Source organism: Callospermophilus lateralis, chromosome 1 (assembly GCF_048772815.1).
Source record: "Callospermophilus lateralis isolate mCalLat2 chromosome 1, mCalLat2.hap1, whole genome shotgun sequence".
In the NCBI taxonomy this organism is placed as follows: Eukaryota; Metazoa; Chordata; class Mammalia; order Rodentia; family Sciuridae; genus Callospermophilus; species Callospermophilus lateralis.
In genome coordinates this window covers 184,937,468-184,957,866 of record NC_135305.1, presented here as the reverse complement: position 1 = coordinate 184,957,866, position 20,399 = coordinate 184,937,468, and the positions used below count along the sequence as shown (strand labels likewise).

The window sequence follows — 20,399 nt, the reverse complement described above, 5'->3', positions numbered from 1 at the left end:
CGAATTTCACCAATCTCTCTAATAACACTGTATGCAGAAGTAAGTATCGCTAGACTTCTAGCAGGTAAAAATGTCTCATATGATGCCAGTGTCTCATGGAAGTCCCAATCACTTAAACAGGACATTTAAAAACATTATGTTTTTACATGACTTAAGGAATTCATCTGTGGTACTGGTAACCTGTTTTCCCCAAAACATCATACAGAGCCATTTTTTTTCAGTTGTATTGTGTTTCTTGGTTCCAACACAGATTTATTGTTCTGTATCTTTAGATTGGACCTTTTGGGAACAGAGTTCCTAATTATGGGTTTCTGATGAGAACCAGAAAAATAAATCTTTTACAATACCTTTTGTTTCACATAAAAATAATTATTCTTATGTATGTTTTCTCTTTGCCAGTCTTGGCTATTAGTATGGTATGATCCATGGAATCCGAGTATATCTGGAACTTCAGTTGGTAGGCTGAGGAAAAAAATGTGATTTCCATTTTTATGCATCCAGTGAGCAGATGGGAATGCATCTGTTGACATAATCTTCTTAGCTTGGAGAGTTCTTGACCTGTCACTCAATTTTTGCCAAACGTGTACACATTTTCCTGCTAGACACAATTTTCCTAAATTCAGAGGTGCTAATTACACCAATCCTGCTACAAACCCATATACATTTTTACAAGCTCTGATTCAGGTAATTAAATGGTCTTTCATTTAATCCTTTGTTATGCTGCATATTTATCATGAGACTCAGACAAGTTCAATCAAACTCCAGAAGCAGGCAAAACAAAAAAGATGATAGGCATAATTTCATCCTTGTGTCTTTTGCTTCACAAAGCATTCAAACACAAGTGACAGTCTTTATCTGTAAGCTAAAATAATAATCAAACTTGGCACTTGCATACATTTCCTCCAAATGAGGATCTAAATCTCGTTACTAACAAAAGTTGTAAATTTTTGTCTACAGCTGAAGAGACTAGAATGTTGGGAGGTTGGAATAGCTAGTCCTAGGTCACTTAGGAATAGTCCCCAGGGTTTTACTATTGCAGGTGCAGCTGAAAGCTTTTAAATTATGATGATAGAAGAATGATAAGTCTAGTATTATCAATATAAAGTGACCAATTGTAGTCTTCAAAGTGATTGCTTCAATCATTTCCTGGAATTTCTGCAAGCTCAGGCCTTTGGACCAAACTTTATTATTTCATCTGTACTATGGTAATCTATTATTTATCACTTTGACTGCTTTCCACATCTGTTTTTCTGGTTTCTATGGCAAAGTCTGATTAGTATCTGAATTGTTATCTGGCTAGGAGATCCTCACGGCTATCAAGAAACACCAAACAAATCTGTCTCCTTTCAGAATGTTTGATAGTATTTGTCAAACTTTAATTTACATAGAAATCACCTGGGGAATACTGACAATATATATATATTCAGATTCAGTAAATTTGAGGTGAGGTCTGGGATTCTGCATTTCTTCCAATTAATGCCAACACTTCTGGACCATGTTCTGCAGGGTGAGATCATTAGTTCCTATTCCCTTTTCTGAATTTTTGAGTTTTTATTTTTTTAATTGACAAAAGCCACATATACTTATGGTGCATTTAAATGATGTTTTAATATATGTATACATCATGGAATTATTACTTTAAGCCAATTAACATATCAATTATTTCCCATTTTTTGTGGTGAATAAATTTAAAATCTTCTCCTGGGAATTTTCAATATACAATGTACTTGTTATTAATTATAATCATCCTATTGTACAATGCATCTCCTGAGTTTGTCCTGTTTAACTGAAACTTTGTTTCCTTTGATAACACCTCCTCAATCTTCACCCTTCTCCAGGACTTGAAAACCACTGCTCTATCCTCTGCTTCTATGAGTTCAACAAATACTGTGCAATCTACTTCCCGATTCTCCTGGTACTAGGTCCTTTGGTTAACTCTCCATGTACTGTCTTTGAAGTTTCAAGTTTAGTCTGACTGGCTTCTTTTTTCAATTCCTTTGGCAAGTCCATAGGTGGAGTTGAGTTCTTTTAGGAAGCACATAGATTGGGTTGCCTTTCTTACTGTTATGTTAGCAGGCAGTGATGGGCATTCCCTTGATCCATTAATTCATTAGGAACTGCTAAGTGGGATATTCTATCTAATTTGATACTTTCATGTAGCTGAACTAATAGTATAAAGAAATGGTTTTTCCTTATAGGTTATCTGGCTTCCCCAGTTAATAAAAGGAAAAGAAGGAGAAAAAAATGCTTGACTCCCCACCCCTTTCATAAAAAAAACAGTTGTAAATAAAATAGGTTCCCTGTCCAATTCTCAAAAGTTGACCAATTAGTTGTTTGTAAAAAAATTATGACAAATTTATAAAATTCAGCATATTTTATGTGCTTTAGTTTACTGTATTCTCATTCTTACTTAAGCCTAAATTATTCAAGTGGGAGACTCTTCATAGTAGCTCCTGAATTCTTACAACATCACGGTCATAGGGTTTGTGACAGCTTTCTTGCCGTCTGGAATACTGAGGTGTCCCAGACTCATCTTGTATATATTTCACGCTCCAGAAAAGGAGATGGCCATTTACCCAAAGAGTGCAGGCTTCTTTTAAAACCATAGGCTAGGCACTAGAAATATTTAGTTATTTGATTGTTCATTAATTTTACCCCTTTCTGTTGAAGGCACATTGAGATACAGGCATGTATATGATACTGCCTTGGCTCATAATGCTTCTATATTACATTTGTGTCTTCTTTCTTCCACAATGTGAATTCTGGTTATTGAGGTATAGAAGATGATGGAATTAGAATATCCCCTAGTGATTCATTTGCTTTAGTCCCTATTATACATACAAAAAATCTCAGTATATCAATAGTAGGAAATCATAACAAATTATGATTACAGAACATAGTTAAAATATTTTGGTATATTCTCTCTGACTTTTTTTTTAAAGGGTTTTGCTATATATTATCAGAATATTTGGTCCTTGACAACTTATGGTCTCTTCCCTTGAACTCCCATTTAGACTTGGTCCCGTAAATGAGGACATATTCAAGGCAAATGATCTTATCCTTATGACAATGTCTTCCAAGTCATTTTGGTTTATGAAATCTTGTTCTTACTCTTTTGGAAATGCTTGTGGGAACAATATTCCCTGAATTCTTGCACGTTGGTAAAAGTTTGCTTCATGATGGTTAATTTGTACTGGCTATTAAGTCTTTAACATTTTCTTAAACATCTTATATATTATATATTTTACATGCTATTTCATCTACTTAGAAAGAATGGCTGCTTTAGTCTAATGATAGTATGATTTTCCCTTTGTAAGTCCTCCATAAAGACATTTCTTGACTTGATGACCAGATGATTTTTTTCTTTTACTAAGTCTAGTAATTGCACTAGAACATGTAATTCATTATATAGTTTTATATGTAATCATATGGAATTATATGGTATCATAATTTAAATGTTCATTTGCTCCCCTTAATTTGAATTTCTTCTTCAGAGAAACTTCTATTTTTTTTGTTTGTTAGAACTTCTTTCTTTATCTTCAATATTTGTCACTGTTCCTCAAATTATTAAAGAAAAAAAAACTCATTTAGACTAGATGCTTTAAATTTTCTTCCATTTACTCTCTATTTTCCACAAGGCACTGTTTATTTGTTTTATGTTGCTTCTAATTTAGTCTGAATTTCTAGAAACCTTTTCATTTTTACTTTTTTGAAAATAATTCTCTTCTTTCTTGAGTTCTGTCACTTCATGAAATAGGAAAGAAGAGCCTTTAAATATATTAAAATTTTAATTTTTTAAAAATATAACATCTGAAGCAGGTGATATGTTATTATTTGATAGTTAATTGGACTTTTGTTATTATATCAATTTCATATTTAAAATCACTCATTTCTTTTTTTTTTTTGTGTCCATCTAGAACTAAAATAATTTTTTTTTTCAGTTTTTTTTTTATTGGTTGTTCAAAACCCTACAAAGCTCTTGACATATCATATTTCATACATTAGCATACATTAGCTTCAAGTGAGTTATGAACTCCCTTTTTTACCCCAAGTACAGATTGCAGAATCACATGGGTTACACATCCACATTTTTACATAATACCATAATAGTAACTGTTGTATTCTGCTACCTTTCCTATCCTCTACTATCCCTCCTCCCCTCCCCTCCCATCTTCTCTCTCTACCCCTTCTACTGTAATTCATTTCTCACCTTGTTTATTTTCCCATTCCACTTACAACCTCTTATATGTAATTTAGTATAACAATGAGGGTCTCCCTCCGTTTCCATGCAATTCCCCTTTTCTCTCCCTTTCCCTCCCACCTCATGTCTCTGTTTAATGTTAATCTTTTCTTCCTGCTCTTCCTCCCTGCTTTATTCTTAGTTGCTCTCATTATATCAAAGATGACATTTGGTATTTGTTTTTTAGGGATTGGCTAGCTTCACTAAGCATAATCTGCTCTAGTGCCATCCATTTCCCTGCAAATTCCAAGATTTTGTCATTTTTTAGTGCTGCTTAATACTCCATGGTGTATAGATGCCACATTTTTTTAATCCATTCATCCATTGAAGGGCATCTGGGTTGGTTCCACAATCTAGCTATTGTAAATTGTGCTGCTATGAATATCGATGTGGCAGTATCCCTGTAATACGCTCTTTTAAGGTCTTCAGGGAATAGTCCGAGAAGGGCAATAGCTGGGTCAAATGGTGGTTCCATTCCCAGCTTTCCCAGGAATCTCCATACTGCTTTCCAAATTGGCCGCACCCATTTGCAGTCCCACCAGCAATGTACAAGAGAACCCTTTTCCCCACAACCTCGCCAGCACTTGTTGTTGTTTGATTTCATAATGGCTGCCAATCTTACTGGAGTGAGATGGTATCTTAGGGTGGTTTTGATTTGCATAAAATCACTCATTTCTAAAGAAGGAAAATGGAGGCTCTACTATCGAGAATGTTCTATTTTAAGAGCAAATAGACAATTGTTTGACTTTAAAGATATATGCATCATTTCTTTTCATATTTAATTAACCGGAATTAATTCCATGGGTACAAAGAATTTCAAGGGGCAAGAAAATGTAATTTTCTCTGTACACCAGAAGAAATGAAAAACTGAATACCAGTAGATACCAGTAATATCTACCATAACATCCAAAAGGAAATTTTTTTTCCTCCTATTTGATTTTGCTCAAAGTTGATGCCAAAATACGTGGACATTAATAACCACATTATTAAATAATCAGTAATTTAAAGATGACATCACAGGGAAAATGATACAATAATTTGAGAGGAATGAAACTGAAGCATAACACAACAGAGTGCTTAGAAGGAGATTTGTACCTCTAAATGCCTTTATTGAATAAAAAGAAAGAAAGGCGTAAAATTGACAACCTACTTGTCAATTTAAAGCACTGGGAAAAGAAGAGCAAACTAAATTCAAAGGAAATCATAGGACTAGAACAGAAAATCAAGATTAAAATTTGTTTTATAAAATATCAATAAAATTGGCAAAGCTTTATCTAGAATGACCAAGACCAAAATAAAACTGAAATTATTGAAATGATTAAAAGTATAGCTGTTACTATCAGCCTTGCAGAACTAACAAGGATAAGAAATTTCTACAAACACTGTATACTAAGAAGTTTGGTAATAAGATGAATAAGACATGAATTGGTGTGAATGTACTTTGTATACAACCAGAGGTATGAAAAATTTGCTTTATATGTGTAAAGAATTGTAATGCATTTCTCTGTCACATTAAAAAAAAGATGAATAAGATAAATTCCAACAAAAGTGCAAACTACCAACACTTACATAAGAAGAAAGTGAAAATCTAAATAGACCTATAAAAAGTAGCCAAATTAGTAATTTAAAAAAACTTTCCAAAAAGTAGAGTCTAGGAACAGATGGTTTTGTAGGTGAATTATACCAAACATTTAAGGAGAATTAACAATGCTTCCAAAACTCTTTCAAAATATAGAAGAGGAGAAAATAATTTGTAATTCATTCTATGTGATTGGTTTTACTCTGATACCAAAACCAAACAGAAATCACAATAAAACTATAGACAGATGTCTTTCATAAGCATACATGAAAAAATATTCAACAGAATACTAACAGGATGCAGTCATATACAAAAGGATTATATGTAATATATAAAAAGATTATATATAATGATCAGTGGGATTTATCTCAGGCTGATCTATCCTTCAAAAGGCAATTAATGTGAATAAACCATATCTCTAAGGTACAAAAGCCACATTATCATCTCAACAGATACAGAAAGAGCACTTGACAAAATTTCATGAACTAGGAGTACAAGTGAATTTCTTCAACTTGATGTCATTTATGAAAATCTAACAGCTAATATCACATTCAATAGTGAAAGATTGAAAGATTGCTATATAAGGAACAAGAAAGAATGTCTCTTTATTTCTGTACAGCATTGTACTGATAGTTTAGCCAAAGCAATTAGATAGGAAAAGGCAATAAAATTGGGAAGAAACTATCTCTGTTTTCAGGTGACATCATTTTATAAAGAAAAGTCCTAATGAAACCACTGGATAGAAGCTAATCATGCCCTAATCAATTATATCTCTGTATGCCACCAATGAGCATTATCCAAAAATGAAATTAAGGATACATTTCCATTTACAATAGCAGCAAAAATTCTAGAATATGAAGGAATAAATTTAAACAAAGAGCTGTAAAGATGTACACTAAAAATTACAAAATACTGCTGGAAGAAATTTAAAGAGATCTGAACAAATGAGAAAAAAATCCCATGCTCATGAATCAGAAGACATTATTATTAAGATGCTCATATTCCCCAAAATGTTCTAAGTTGCTAAGATTACAGGCGTGTGCCACCCCATCCACCCTACTACAGGTTTTATTACCAGTTAACAGAAGAAAAATATAAACTTAGGAAAGGCAAACACCTGTCAAAGTCACAGAATAAAGATCTACATATCTGTCTCCCTCCAAAACGATCTCTCTCTCTCTCTCTCTTTTTTTTTCCCCCTCCAAAGTATGTTTTGAACCTTATGCCTGCTGTGCCACAGCAGTTTCCCTTGGTAGATGTTGCCACAATGTCTTTCTGGGTCGGGCAGATTTCAGAAATGAGAGCACATTCTAACCCTTACCTACAAACCTTTTCAGAAATGGAGCATTTGATTTATACAACCCATCACTCCCACAGTGACTTTTTGTTGTTACTTTCAAAGAATTTCCTCCGAGTCACACTCTTACTCCACCCTAAAGCAAGAACAATGCTGTCCAAAGCATGCTAATATTAGTTGCTGCCCTACATCTTTTAAACGCTCTTTACTGTCTGTGAATGTAGGTTTTTGACCAATATTGTTCCTGCTCTACGTTTGCTATGCAATTATGATTATGAAATCTATACATCAGAGAAACTTCTTTTTACCTTAAATTGGAGAACAAACATCGGAATAGGAATTCTGCAGTGCTCTCAGACCTCACCCAGTGCCCTACATATATATGGGGTTGCCCTTTTGGTGGCAGAGTTATTTTCATGCAGTACATCCCGTACATTTTCTTGCTTGATACTAACCAATGAATGGAATAAACAATTAATCACATATATGAATACTTATCACACATACGAGTACTAGGAAATAGGCAAAATGGAAAATGAGGCTTGGACTTAAAATTTTTTTTCTACATAGACAAAATTGTAAGGAAAACACAAACAGCAGGTTAGAAGAGGGGTACTTTTCTAGTTTGAAGCCAAGTTGTACTTTCATTTTGCCTGTCTTAGTGGGTTTTAAGGTACTACCCAAAGGATCAAGATTGTATACATTATGTGTAAAGGACAAGATTTTTCTGCTTATGTTTCAATCATGAGGAAATTAGATATTTCACTTGAAAGAGAAATTAATTCTCTATGGAAGGATAACTGGACCGTTGGTATTTTATCTTGACCTTTTTATTTCTGTGTATGACAGGATAAAAATATTTATGTCATCTCACTAGAAAAGCAATCATGATTACATAATCACACTGTGGAAATATTTTCAGTAGGTTATCTGTTTTATCAGATCTACCAATGATCTATGTTGTCAAAGGAAAATAATACAGTGTGTAGATCTGTAGATCTAACTGAGAACAATTATCTACATTAAGAGGTGAAGATATAAGCATTCCCCCCCCCACCGAAGAATCACTAACTCTAATTTTTGAGCTCAGAAATAGGTTAATTAACTGATAAAATCATAAAATGCTCTTATATGTGAGAGGAAAGAATTCAGATATTAATGGATGGTTTCAGCTGGGAACAATATCTGCGAGAAACTGTTCAATAGAAAGTTAATGTGTAGTTCTCCAGCATGTTGGTCAGTTTGCTTTCTTTTGTTTTTGACAGATTTCTAATGAGAGGTTGTTTGGGTGATACAGTGTCTGGCCAAGTCCTTATGCTTTAAGCACTTTCAGTCCAGTTAGCGGATCTCCAAGTTTGCCTTTCTCTCTTGTTAGTCTGCCCTTTGGCTTTCTTACTTCTTGTTAGCAACAATCTCACTTCCAGAGACGTTAAGTGTGGGAGCAGGGATGGCAGCCAAACATAAATCTTCATTATGCTGAAGAAATACAGGTTTAAAAGAAAACTTAGGATTTTATAACAAGCTACCAAGTCTTCCATGAATACAGATAATTGGAAGTTAATTGTCATAACATGAATTTCAGTTTTTAAAAATCTCATCTAGACCATCACATGGTTCCATTTTCTCCCAAGATGTCTTCATACAGCTTTAGCCCTTGAAGGGGAATTCTATTACACTGTATGTGCCCACATGTCCTTTCCAAGGTCTCCTTGAAGGTGCTTCTGCATCTTCCTCCTGAGGAATTTTTCTAGTCTCCTCTGCAGTGAGGACTACATAACTGCTTCTTTGTGGAACAATTTTGAGTTGTCCTACAGTCTCTCAGAGGTCCCCAGAAGGACTGGGTCCCAATCATCCACAGTTTAACTATCTCATTAACACAACCTCATATTTTGCCTTCAAAATATTTTCTGTCTTCTGTTTTTCTACCACACTTCCTAGATCACCTCTCAAATAGTTACTTGCATCCAAAGTGTCTCAGAATTTGTTTTAGTTTATTGGTTGGGGGAAGAAATTCAAATGAAGGCAATAATCAAGGAACATCCCTGTTTCTTTCTGTATATAAGATGGGCAGAAAAGGAAAAAAAATTAATCAAAATAGAAAGTATCTAAAGGGCCATCTAGGGCTGGACATGGGAATAGGGATTAAATATCAATTTGTTTGAGATTATTGGAGAGAGATGACATATTCTACAACGGACTTAAAGTGATGGTTAAATCACTCAATATAAGTTGCTAAAAATAATTGAATTATAACTGAAAATGGATAAATCTTCTGATATATACATATACTTTAATAAAGTTGCTTAAACAATTACTTGATTTTACATGGATAGACAGTGATCCAGAGAGTTAAAGTGCACAGCAAATACCTGTCAGAGATAAGAACAGAATTTAGATCATGTGATTGATCTTCGAAGTAATGAAGCCAAAATTAAAGACAGAGGATTAATGTAGATAGGTGATTGGGTGGGATGGAGAAAATGGAGGCTGATTTGGGTCCAGGAAGTTGGAGACCGCCCTGGGAGACTGGAATGTTAATGACTGCTAAGCACCTTGATTACTGAGGTTACCTGCCTATACTATCCCTCTCAAAAGATTGCAGACAGGGAGTTGTTAATTGATGCCTCCTGGGCTGCTTCCTGCCTGGATCACTCCATTTGGCTCCTCCCCCTGCCAATCTGCTTCTCACCTTTTGGCCATATCACCGGCATCTCTTGGGCCTATTCAAGTAGGCAGGAAAGATAAAAGGGAAGAGGGCAGGAGAACAAAGAAAGTTTAAAATGGATAAAAGGGGCAAGATGCTTTTACTACTTGGGATACCAGCTATGGCTCCCTTCTCCCTGTGGGGGGAAGTCTGTGTTACTACCTTTTAAATAAAACCTGCTTTCTATGCTTGCCTTGGCACTTCTCTATGTTAAAACTTCAACATTTGAGGAAGCAGAACTCATCACTGATAACTGGTGGTATAAGCATTCTCCTGTGAGCTAATGTGATATGAGTACCAGAAATATTATAAGATTATTTGACTGTTGATTATATTAATTAGTGTGTGTATGTGTGTGTGTGTATATGTGTGTATGTGTGTGTGTGTGTGTGTTGGATAAAAGACTATAAGCAATGCACCCATGATGTAATGTGAACTGCAACACTTAAACTGCAGAACTTAGACTTAAGTTCTGTAACAGTCTATACCTGGAGCATACAGCTCAGACCTCAACCATTTATCAGCTGCAAGCACAACTGAACTCGGACTTAAAAGCCCAGACGGGACTAACCAGACCCGAACAGAGAGACTGATATCTCTAACGCTGTTGTCCCCCCTGCACCCGACTCCTCTGGCCCCGATGTACAATGACCGAGACTTAAGACACAGGTGAACGTCTGGGACCCTTGGGTGTAGACTCAGGACTTAGAATTAAGATGTGTGGCTGAAGTATGATGAGTATTAATAAAATAGATTTGAATCTAACTGTACCTGAGACTGAGTCGATAATAACTGCTCATGACATAATGATCTTGCTTTAACTCATTAAAAATAGACACAAAAAATTGCAATTGCAATTAAATACTATATTTATAGCAATTATAATAGTTGTCATGTATTTAATGCTTATTTTATGCTAAATGATTTACTTAGATTGCTTCATTTAATTTCACAATGGACCAAAAGGTAGCACTATTATTTTCCTCTTCTTACACATGAGACAATGGAGCTTGAGAAAGGGTAAGGGACTTGTCAAAGGCCACAGAGCTCATATGGAGCTAAGTAGAGATTCACCATGATGGGTTAACACAGGAGCACATATTTATAACTGCTATCTTATACTGCTTCTGCTGCTAACTAGGATTTATAGTTCCTCTTACTGCTCCAGCATGACCAACCAAGAGTTCCATACCTCACTGTTGAGTTTGTTTATCTGCTGTTTGGTCTCCTCTGCTTTGATGAAGAGAACAGCAGCTCCAATCTCTGGGTCTGAAAAGAGACACATACAGAATGAGCTCTTGAGATATCACTCAAAACAGTCTGAAGCAAAATAATAAAGAGTTTGTTTTGCAGAGATAATAAATGACTACAGGTCATATACAACAAACCTAAATGCCTTTATAGGAGATATCTATGAATAAAGAAAATATAATTGACTCTCATGGAGCTTAGAATCTAGCAGGGAAAAGAAACACTTAAAAATATGTATAGTAGGTTTGGATTTCATACTAAAGACAATAGGAAATCATTGCAGGGTGTTAAGCATCAGAGTAGAGTACTTATAAATAAATTTGTATTTTTAAGAACTTTAATCTGTATGAGAAACAGTGTGAGATTAGAAGACTTGATAGCAATATAGGCAAGAAACAGTGTGAGATTAGAAGACTTGATAGCAATATAGGCAAGAGGTGGATGTGACCAAGAAAAGATGGTGATGGTAGGGTAGAAAGTCCATGCAGAATTAAGAGATATTTAGGAGTATAATAAAGAAAATGTGTTGCTTGAATGAATGAATGTAGGCAAGGCTGATGGGGTAGATAGAAGGAACAGGGAAAGTGAAGAGGTAGTGGAACCAGAAATAGGTGGATAAACATGATGAGGTTCTGGGCATTGTCTCCAGGTAAACCAAAAAACAAAAAGAAGGGGGAAAAAACAAAACAAAACAAAACAAAAACCTTGTAGTTGAGACCCATCATTGGCTTTCATAGTAAGTACATCAGTTTCACATAAATAGTATTTCTTTGACCATTACCCCAAGCAGAGTAATAATCAACATATGAAATTAAATTGAATTAGTGAATCAAGATTGTATTCCTTCTCCTGCACCTTTCCCCCCACTCCAAGAAGTCTTACAAAGACCTTTCTGTTTCCCCAGAAGGTGATGAGTGCTGAGGATTGTGGATAGAGATGAAATAACTGGTATTCTAGCAGAGGTATCTCCACTCCAAAAGGTATATTTAAATGTCTTTCTTGGGCTTGGCTTTGTCCATAAAAGGATTTGCTAATTAGCAGGAGATCCTAATAGAAGCATCTCAAATTTGGTGGAAAGGGGAGAAGAGGATAGGCAGGGGATTGCTGTTTTTGTATCTGGTAGTTTGCTGGTCATTGTTTCAGGTTACCTATGTAAATTTAACATTGTTCATTAGTCTCTCTGTGTCAAATACAAGTGAGTCTCTTTTAGATTTGTCATTTCTGGCCTTTATTCATTCTGCCCATTCTTTTCTATGGGCAATGAACTTAAGATAGAGGGAGAGGTGGAGGGAGAGAGGGAGGGAGAAAAAGGAAGAAAGGAAGGAAGGAAGGAAGGAAGGGAAAGAAAGAAAAAGAAAGAAAGGGGCTGGGTTGGGGTATGTTTACATTCAATCATCATCATTAGAGGTGTTTTCAAAATTTCTCTATCATTTCCAACTTGCTTACATCATTCTGACAAGTTGCAAGTACCTAACCTCTTGCCAGATAAATTGGCTAATATGCCAATGTACCTACAGCGCACAACAAATATAGCATTTCTTTTAAATAACGTTTTTGTGAATTAGTTTGAATTTATAATAGGACATCGTGGGTTCCATCTGTTGAGCAGCAGAAATTTGAGACTAGTGATTTTACCCCAAAGCCAATGCCAAACATCGCAAGTTAAAAAGAACTATCACTCCTTCAGAGAAGAGTAAATAAAGAGCTTACCCCCAAGAGGAGGAGAAATTCTGGACTCTGGCCTGATTCGTTCAGAACCAAAGTCAAAAGTCTGACTTTCTTCGCTACTATTTCCATCTTCAATTCCATCAACAATCCTATTTAAAATAAAGAGAAATGTTATGCATCGATATGCATGAGTTCCAGTGTTTTTAGAAGACTTAGAGGATTTTTACATTAAATTTCTAAATTCTAAATACTGGGGGTCTGTTCTATCTAATATGGTAGCCATTTGCCTTATATGACTAGAATAACTGAAGTGCTTCTAGTGCACACTTTATATTAAGTATAAAATGCACACTGGGTTTGAAGAATTAGTTAAAAAAAGGAATGTAAATTATTTTGTTAATAGTTTTTATACAGCACACATTTGAAATGATAATATTTGGGACATATTGTATCAATAGAATATTTAAAAATTAATCTCACTTGTGTTTTTTTTTTTTTCACTTTTAAAAATGGAGCCACTAAAAAATTTTAAAAATTACATAGGTGGTTCAGGATTTTGGCTCACATTTTACTTACATTGGACATCAATATTGTGGAGTCTATTCTTTTATTTGCTCTCAGATTCAAAAGTCAGATTCAGAATCGAAACTCAGATTAAAAAATATGCACAAAAATTCTTTCATCTCATTTTATCTTAAATCAATACTCTATCCTGAAGGAAATATTCTAACCTAATAATTATAGCATCACAGAAAATAAGTTTGATGATGTCTTCACTCTAACTTGAGTAAAACTCCGAGAGTTAAAGAATTATATTAAATTACTATAAGAACTTGAGCTAGTCTTCTTTCCTAACTCATTCATTACTGTATCAATAAGTCTAATGTAGAAAATTTAGACATAAAGGTTACAAAAAATCAGAAAATAAAAATCACTTGTAATTTACCATTACTCTAAACATTTTGGCCTAATGTCTCAAAACCTTGTTCTCTATATAGTAGAACATTTTTATTTTTATAAATGTAGCCTCATATAATACATAAATCTTTTCAGGTCTGATACATTCTCCATTTAAGATTTACTATTTTTCATTTCAGTAAAAATTTAGAAAGGAGAAGAATTGAGTAATGTTTTCAAATCACCATTTCTAATTGAATTCCAAAAACTTAATGTCCACTTACTTTTTACTAACCCTGCTTTGCTTATATTTTTCTTAATAGTCTCTCTTAATGGTTAAAATGTATTCCTTAAGTGAATCAATAAATGTAAAGTATGTCAGAAAGATCACTTGATTTATAAGTAGTAAAACAGAATTTGAACCCAGCTTGTAAAACTGCGTATCTCTGAGATCTTGGGGAAAATATTTAAATTCTGAGTTGTAGTTCTTGCAATTTTACAGTAGAGAAAACACACACTACTTTATAAGAGTTCAAGAAGACTAACTGCAATAGTGAACGTGAAATTACCTAGCACAATACATCAAAAGCTCTCAATATTTTTTCCTTGCTTCTCTGAATTATATAGCTCTTAGAAAGTTCTATGATTGCCGTTCCTTTTACATATCATAGCCTGCCTCCTTTGACATTTTCTAAGTCTGGAATTTTCACCTTGTCAATCACCTTTGGATAATTCCAAAGTGATTTTATTTTTAACTAACAATGAAGCTATGCTACCCATTGAAGAGACTAGAAATAAAACTAAGCTCCAGCCATCCACAGTAAGAAGTAAATAGTATGAAAAATAAAAAATCATTTTCTTCATAATTTCAACTTGTTGTCTCATGAAACTTTTGGTAAAATCAGGTGTTAAGGAGGTAACACTGATGGACTTTTATTTTCATTATAAATTTATAATCATGAAATCACAACGTAGAAATATATGTTTAACATCATAGAGCTCAATGAATCTAAAGGGAGTAGAGAGGAAGACTGACCATTCAATGGGTCCTTTTGAGAATATTCCTAAAACTAGTTCTTCTCACACCATACACCTGTCTGTGCTTACACTTCAAAAAATCACACACAAAGCTAAGGGATGCTTAAGAATTTCTATGCAGTAGAAAGGCCCTGAAGGCTGAGTAATTTACTAATCTTTATTAAAGGCAGCCACTTTCGCAGGGAAAAGAGTTATATGATATGAACTCTTACCTTGGACTGAGGTCTGGGGGTCCAGCACTATTCAAAGTGGAAAGTTGCAATTTCAAGTTCTTCTCTTTCCTTTTACCATGGTTAAGGGGGTCAGTCTCTTGCTTGGATTTGGGGGAATTTGAACTGGAGACTCTTATAGGTGAATGAAATGGCACAGTTCCTGAGGCCAACTGCTTTAAGCTTAGGCCTAGATAGCTTTTATTGCTTCCAATCTTCTTGCTGCGTGAAGAGGAGGATCCCCTTGTGTAGATGGGAGAGAGGGAGGCTGTCTCCTCTTCCTCCCCCTCCTCTTCCTCTTCCTCATCTTCCACAATGGATGGGAGTCTCTTGTTGATGCTGCCATTTCCCTTGGGCTCTGACTGAATTAGAGGATAAAGTAGATCAGTACAGATGGCAAAGACTTCTTAAGAGGCATGTCATTCATGCTGTAGGCCTCACTGAACAAAGTCAAATCTCTTCGGGAGTCGGGTAACTACTCATTAAAACTGAAGTCTTTGCAGTTTCCTAGAATTTATTTCAGGTGTTAAAAAGTCTCCCCACTTCTGAGCTCCAGATTTGCCCCCTCTGCTTTCCTGGTTTTAGCTCCCCCCAAACTTTGCTTGGTCTCTTAAACTGTCCTGGTGGGGAGATGTGTGAAAAGTGAATTTTATTTTCACCTAGTTTGCACCTAGATTTTAATCCTCTAGTCACTTGTAATAGTATGTGAGGAAATGCTGTTAGGAATAAAGATTTTTTAATTTTATTTTAATGGAGGTTTTTGGCTTTGTTATTTCAAATTACAAGGTCTTTAGTAGAACTTTACATGTTGTTGATCAACCATCAAATTTATATTTTCCTTGAGAATAAAAACCTTGGCTATTTGGGGTCACATGGAGAGAAAAGAAATCAGAAGTGTCCTCAGCTATTCTATTTCCTGCTCTCTTTATTCTCGTAAGTTGTGAACAAGAAATGGAACAAACTGCCGGATCTGCTCGCTTGAAAGTCCTTGAGGAAAGAAGGAAGATTAGTCTTGCCAAAATCCATCCTAGGATTACTAGACTCTTGACTAGGGTCATTCAAACTTGTAGGCTAAGAATAATAATGAGAGAAGATGGGAAAAGACAACTGAGGTGCTGGTAGAGATGTAGGGCAGAGATGGCAGCGAAAACTAACCTAGTGGCTCTGAACAGAGTCATTATTATTATAGTGACTAGTTTTACATATATATATATATATATATAATATGTATATAACAATATACATTTATATACATATATACATTTATATATATAAAGTCTCCTCACTTCTGAGCACTAGGTTTACCCCCTCTACTCTCCTGGGTATGCATGTGTGTGTATGTGTGTGTGTGTGTATATATATATATATATATATATACATATATATATATATATAAAATAGTGACTATTTATTACAGTCAATTAGGTTAGTAACTCTGAACAGAGCCACTAATTTAGATTTTTATACTTATTTTTTAATACTAGTTTTTAGGTTTTTATACTAGTTTCTTGCTCTGACCCCAACATAGCTTAGCTTCTCTGGGAATATTCAGAAGTCAGTTCATCTAAAAGGTCAACTCATTTTTATGTGTCTCAGTTTCTTTTGAAAATATAATCATACATACTTGCAAATATTTCTAATGAAAATAAGATTAAAAGCTGAAAATCCCTAAGATTATTATTTAAATCTCATGAACTATTATAGTTATGACTTCAGTGGACAGTTTGTTCATTGGGGTGTTCGAATTTTTCTATATCTAAAATAGTTGTGATGACAGACACAGCAAATAATTGTGACTCACAGGTAGGTCATTTAGTTTAGGATATAGCGACAAATGATCGGTTTATTCGTGAATTTTTTTTGTTATTTTAATCTAAATGGCTCAAAATTTCTCAAAGAAATGATATTCCTAGAGTCCCATTTCCAACCAGATATAATTATTTTAATTAATGGTAAAGGCGTATGTTCTTTCTTGGATAGTCTTGGTGTTGCTTTCATTTGTTTGTTTTTCACAGTTTTTAAAACTCTGTTCTAACAAAAATTGGAACCACACAGAATTATAGGAGAACATTTGTGTACTAGTATGGTGGAATTGAAAATTTAGCTTACCCAGCTAAAGACACAACAGGGCAAACTTAACAAAGAAATGAAACACACTCAATAATTCTCTAATTAGAAACTATTTGTATTTATACTGACAATTTCATCATCCCTTTGTTTCAAGTCTTCATGGCTCTAATACAATCATCTGACTAATGACCTGGCAAATATCTGTACTTCTACAAATTTCCTTAAATTTCATACTTCCGTGTTGTCAAAGAGAGTTGGTGCCTTGGAGGAGTTGCTCAGAAACTGAGTCTTGCAATCAAGGCACCAGACATTGCTTACACCAAGAATGAATTATCCTACCTACCACCACTGTAGACAGGTTTGAAGTCTATTAGATTAATAATAACTGGATTAGACACCCAGCTCTATATTATTAGCTTCTATGCAGGAGAACCAGTTACTTTTTTCAGGTCATCTATATAAAAATACTTGCTTCCCTTATGTAGCTGGATTCACCTGTTACACACTGCTTTAAAACTCAGCCATGGATCTCTTCCTCCTCATTTGATTTATCCCTTATTCTTTTTCTAGCAAATGCTTTCATGCAGGCAATGAGGTTTTTACACTTATTGCTAAAGGACTCTCAAATTTGGTTCATAACATTTCGCTGGAATAGCCACTTTAAACTTAGAAATGACTAGACAAACCTTTCTTCCTTCTTAAATACTTTCATTTGTAGATGGCATAATACTTTTACTTTATTTATGTATATTGATATGGTGCTGAGGATAGAACTCAGTGCTTCACACATGCTAAGCAAGTGCTCTACCACGGAGCTACAACTCCAGCCGGGACAAACCTTTCTTGGTTAGAGAGGAAGCAAAGCAAAGTCTTGAGGTTGAATGCAGAGAGTTTTAGTCAAAGGGTTCTAGAAGTCCTTTCTAGTTATAAGTGAGTTGTTATTCTTGGGAAATATGATTGCTAAAAATCTGTTTCTTCACTTTTAAATTAGGAATAGTGTGAGGAAAATATTAGATATCAAATAATAGAGATTAAGCGCAGAGCAATGCACAAAGAAAAAGCTGAATAAACACTAGTCCATGCAATGATTATGATCATGAAGAAGATGAAAAGAGTATTTATATCAGGGCAGGTGCTGGTTATTTATTTCCGTGATATTTTCCCTCGTATCTATTAACATAACTATTAGCAATGCACCCTGCCCAAAGATAACCTTTTCCCAGTATCCCTTGCTAGTTGGTTTGTCCATAAGGTCACATTCAGGGATGATGGCATATAAGCAAATAGGTTCTGAGGAACTTTTAGAAAGACTACTAGAATAAGGGAGCTTCTATTCCATTCTTTCATATTTCTTTGATTTCCAGTCTCAAATATTGATAAAATAGATGGATATTCAGCAGCCATCTTGGAGAACAAGGATATCTTGAAAAAGACAGCCATATGTTGAGGCAGAAGAAGCAGAAGGAAGAAATCTAGGGACCCTGCGGACACACTGGAGTAGCTATATTTCTTTTCTGCACTTTCCAATAGACAGAAATAAACATCTATTGTCTTTAAACCACTTGTTCTTCTGGTGATTTTTTTTTTTTTTTTTTTTTTTTTTTGGTACAGGGGATTGTACTCAAGGGTACTTGACCACTGAGCCACATCCCCTGTCCTATTTTGTATTATACTTGGAGACAGGGTCTCACTGAGTTGCTTAATGCCTCACTTTTGCTGAGGCCAGCTTTAAACTCCTGACCCTCCTGTCCTGGCTTCTGGAGCCACTGGAATTACAGGCACGTACCACTGAGCCTGGCTCTTCTGGTGATTTTTAACATTGCAAATGAACATCAGCTTAAATTATCCAGAATTTACTTTTGAAAATTAAGTGTGTTGTATTACTGGAAGGGTTCCTGATCTTTGCAATTCTACAAAAGGGTGAGAAATCCATTGGAAAAACAAAACAAACAAACAAACAAAAAACCAAAATGCCAAATTTCTCAATGTGCAGGAGAGAATTTAAAAGGTCTAGGTGAAAGTTTGTGCTATTGTGAGGAAAAGCTGTCTGGTGAGAAGAGTTGAAACCGAAAGACCATTTTGGTTTTTGATGAGGGATTTTGTAGAGATAAAAGAGATAATTTAACTAGTTTCAGAGAAGTGTGGTTGAAAGCAATGAGAGGCTTTAAGAGCTTTTAAGAAGTTTTCTGATGTTATATTAAAAGTAAACTGTTTGTCCCCCACCCCACCATCATTAAATTATCAATGTCTTTGTCATATTGCTGTGGTTTAGATATGAGTCCCTTGAAAACTCATGTGTGAAACAATGCAGAAATGTTAGGAGGTGAAATGATCAGATTATGAAAGCTGTAACCCAATCAGTGAATTAATAATTTGAATGGATTAACAGATGATAACTATAGGTAGGTAGGGTACAATAGGAAAAAGTAGGCCTATTATTGATATGGCAGCAGATACTTTGGGGATGTTCCTTTGGGGTTTATATTTTGTCTCTGGTAAGCAAAACACTTTCTCCATTCTCTCTCTCTCTCTAATTTCTGGTTGTCATGAGTTGAGGATCTTTCCTCTGTCAAACCCTTCTGCCATGATATCCTTCATCTTGGGTCCAGAGCTATGAAGTCAGCCAACTGCGGCCTAACTTTTGAAACCTTGAGTCAAAATAAACTTTTCCTCCTCTAAGTTGTTTTTATTGGGCACCATGGTCATAGTGACACAAAGATGAGTAAAACAGAAATTGGTACCTGGAAGTGGGTTGTTTTTGAGACTAACCTAAGGGGTTTGGAAGCATTTAGAACTGGTTTGTGTAGGAATTTTTGAAAAGTTTGGAGATGCAGGCTGAGCAAACCTAGAATGTTATAATCAGAGCTTAATGGGTGATTCTGGTGGGAGTTCAAGAAGGCCAATAAGACTGTAGACAGTAAAGACTGGGCTCATGAGGTTTCAGAGGAGAAGGAGAATTTATTTGAAATGGACTAGAGGCCATCTGTGTTATATTCTGGGGAAAAAAAAAAAAGTTGTCTACATTTTGCCAAGATCCTGAGATATTTCTGTGAGGCTGAATTTAAAGGTGATGGACAAATTAATTTGGTGGGGGACATTTTGAGGCAGCACATCATTTACATAGTGGCATATTGCTGGCAGGTTTTTAGCTGAGTTTATGTTCATAATCAGAAACAGAAAACAGAAAGGAAAGATTTTTTAAACTTTCAATTTGGCCAGAAAAGTGTGTGTCAAACTGGGGCCAAAAGTGGTATGGTTGTTAAAGAGATTGTAGTCACAAAAGTACTTTACAAAGACACAATAGAAAAGATGGCTTGAGGGTATCTCAGGAATTGGTAAAACCATATCCATAACAGGTTCAAAACTGTAAGAGTGAAATTCCTTTGAGAATAGATCATGGGAGCACCCTGCTTATATAGGGGGCCTACAATGTTATTTCACTGTGC

General features: G+C 35.0%; 1 protein-coding gene across 1 annotated transcript in view; it reads right to left on the bottom strand.

Annotated features, from left to right (window-relative positions):
- The window catches only part of Kcnh8 (potassium voltage-gated channel subfamily H member 8), a 347,812-nt gene that overhangs the window by 7,097 nt on the left and 320,316 nt on the right, over positions 1 to 20,399 (bottom strand). The window contains exons 13-15 of the mRNA XM_076868474.1: positions 14,887 to 15,245; positions 12,782 to 12,888; positions 11,013 to 11,089 (exon numbers count right to left, since the gene is read on the bottom strand). Of these exons, the coding sequence (XP_076724589.1) occupies positions 11,013 to 11,089; positions 12,782 to 12,888; positions 14,887 to 15,245 (543 nt within the window). The remainder of the gene's footprint in view (positions 1 to 11,012; positions 11,090 to 12,781; positions 12,889 to 14,886; positions 15,246 to 20,399) is intronic.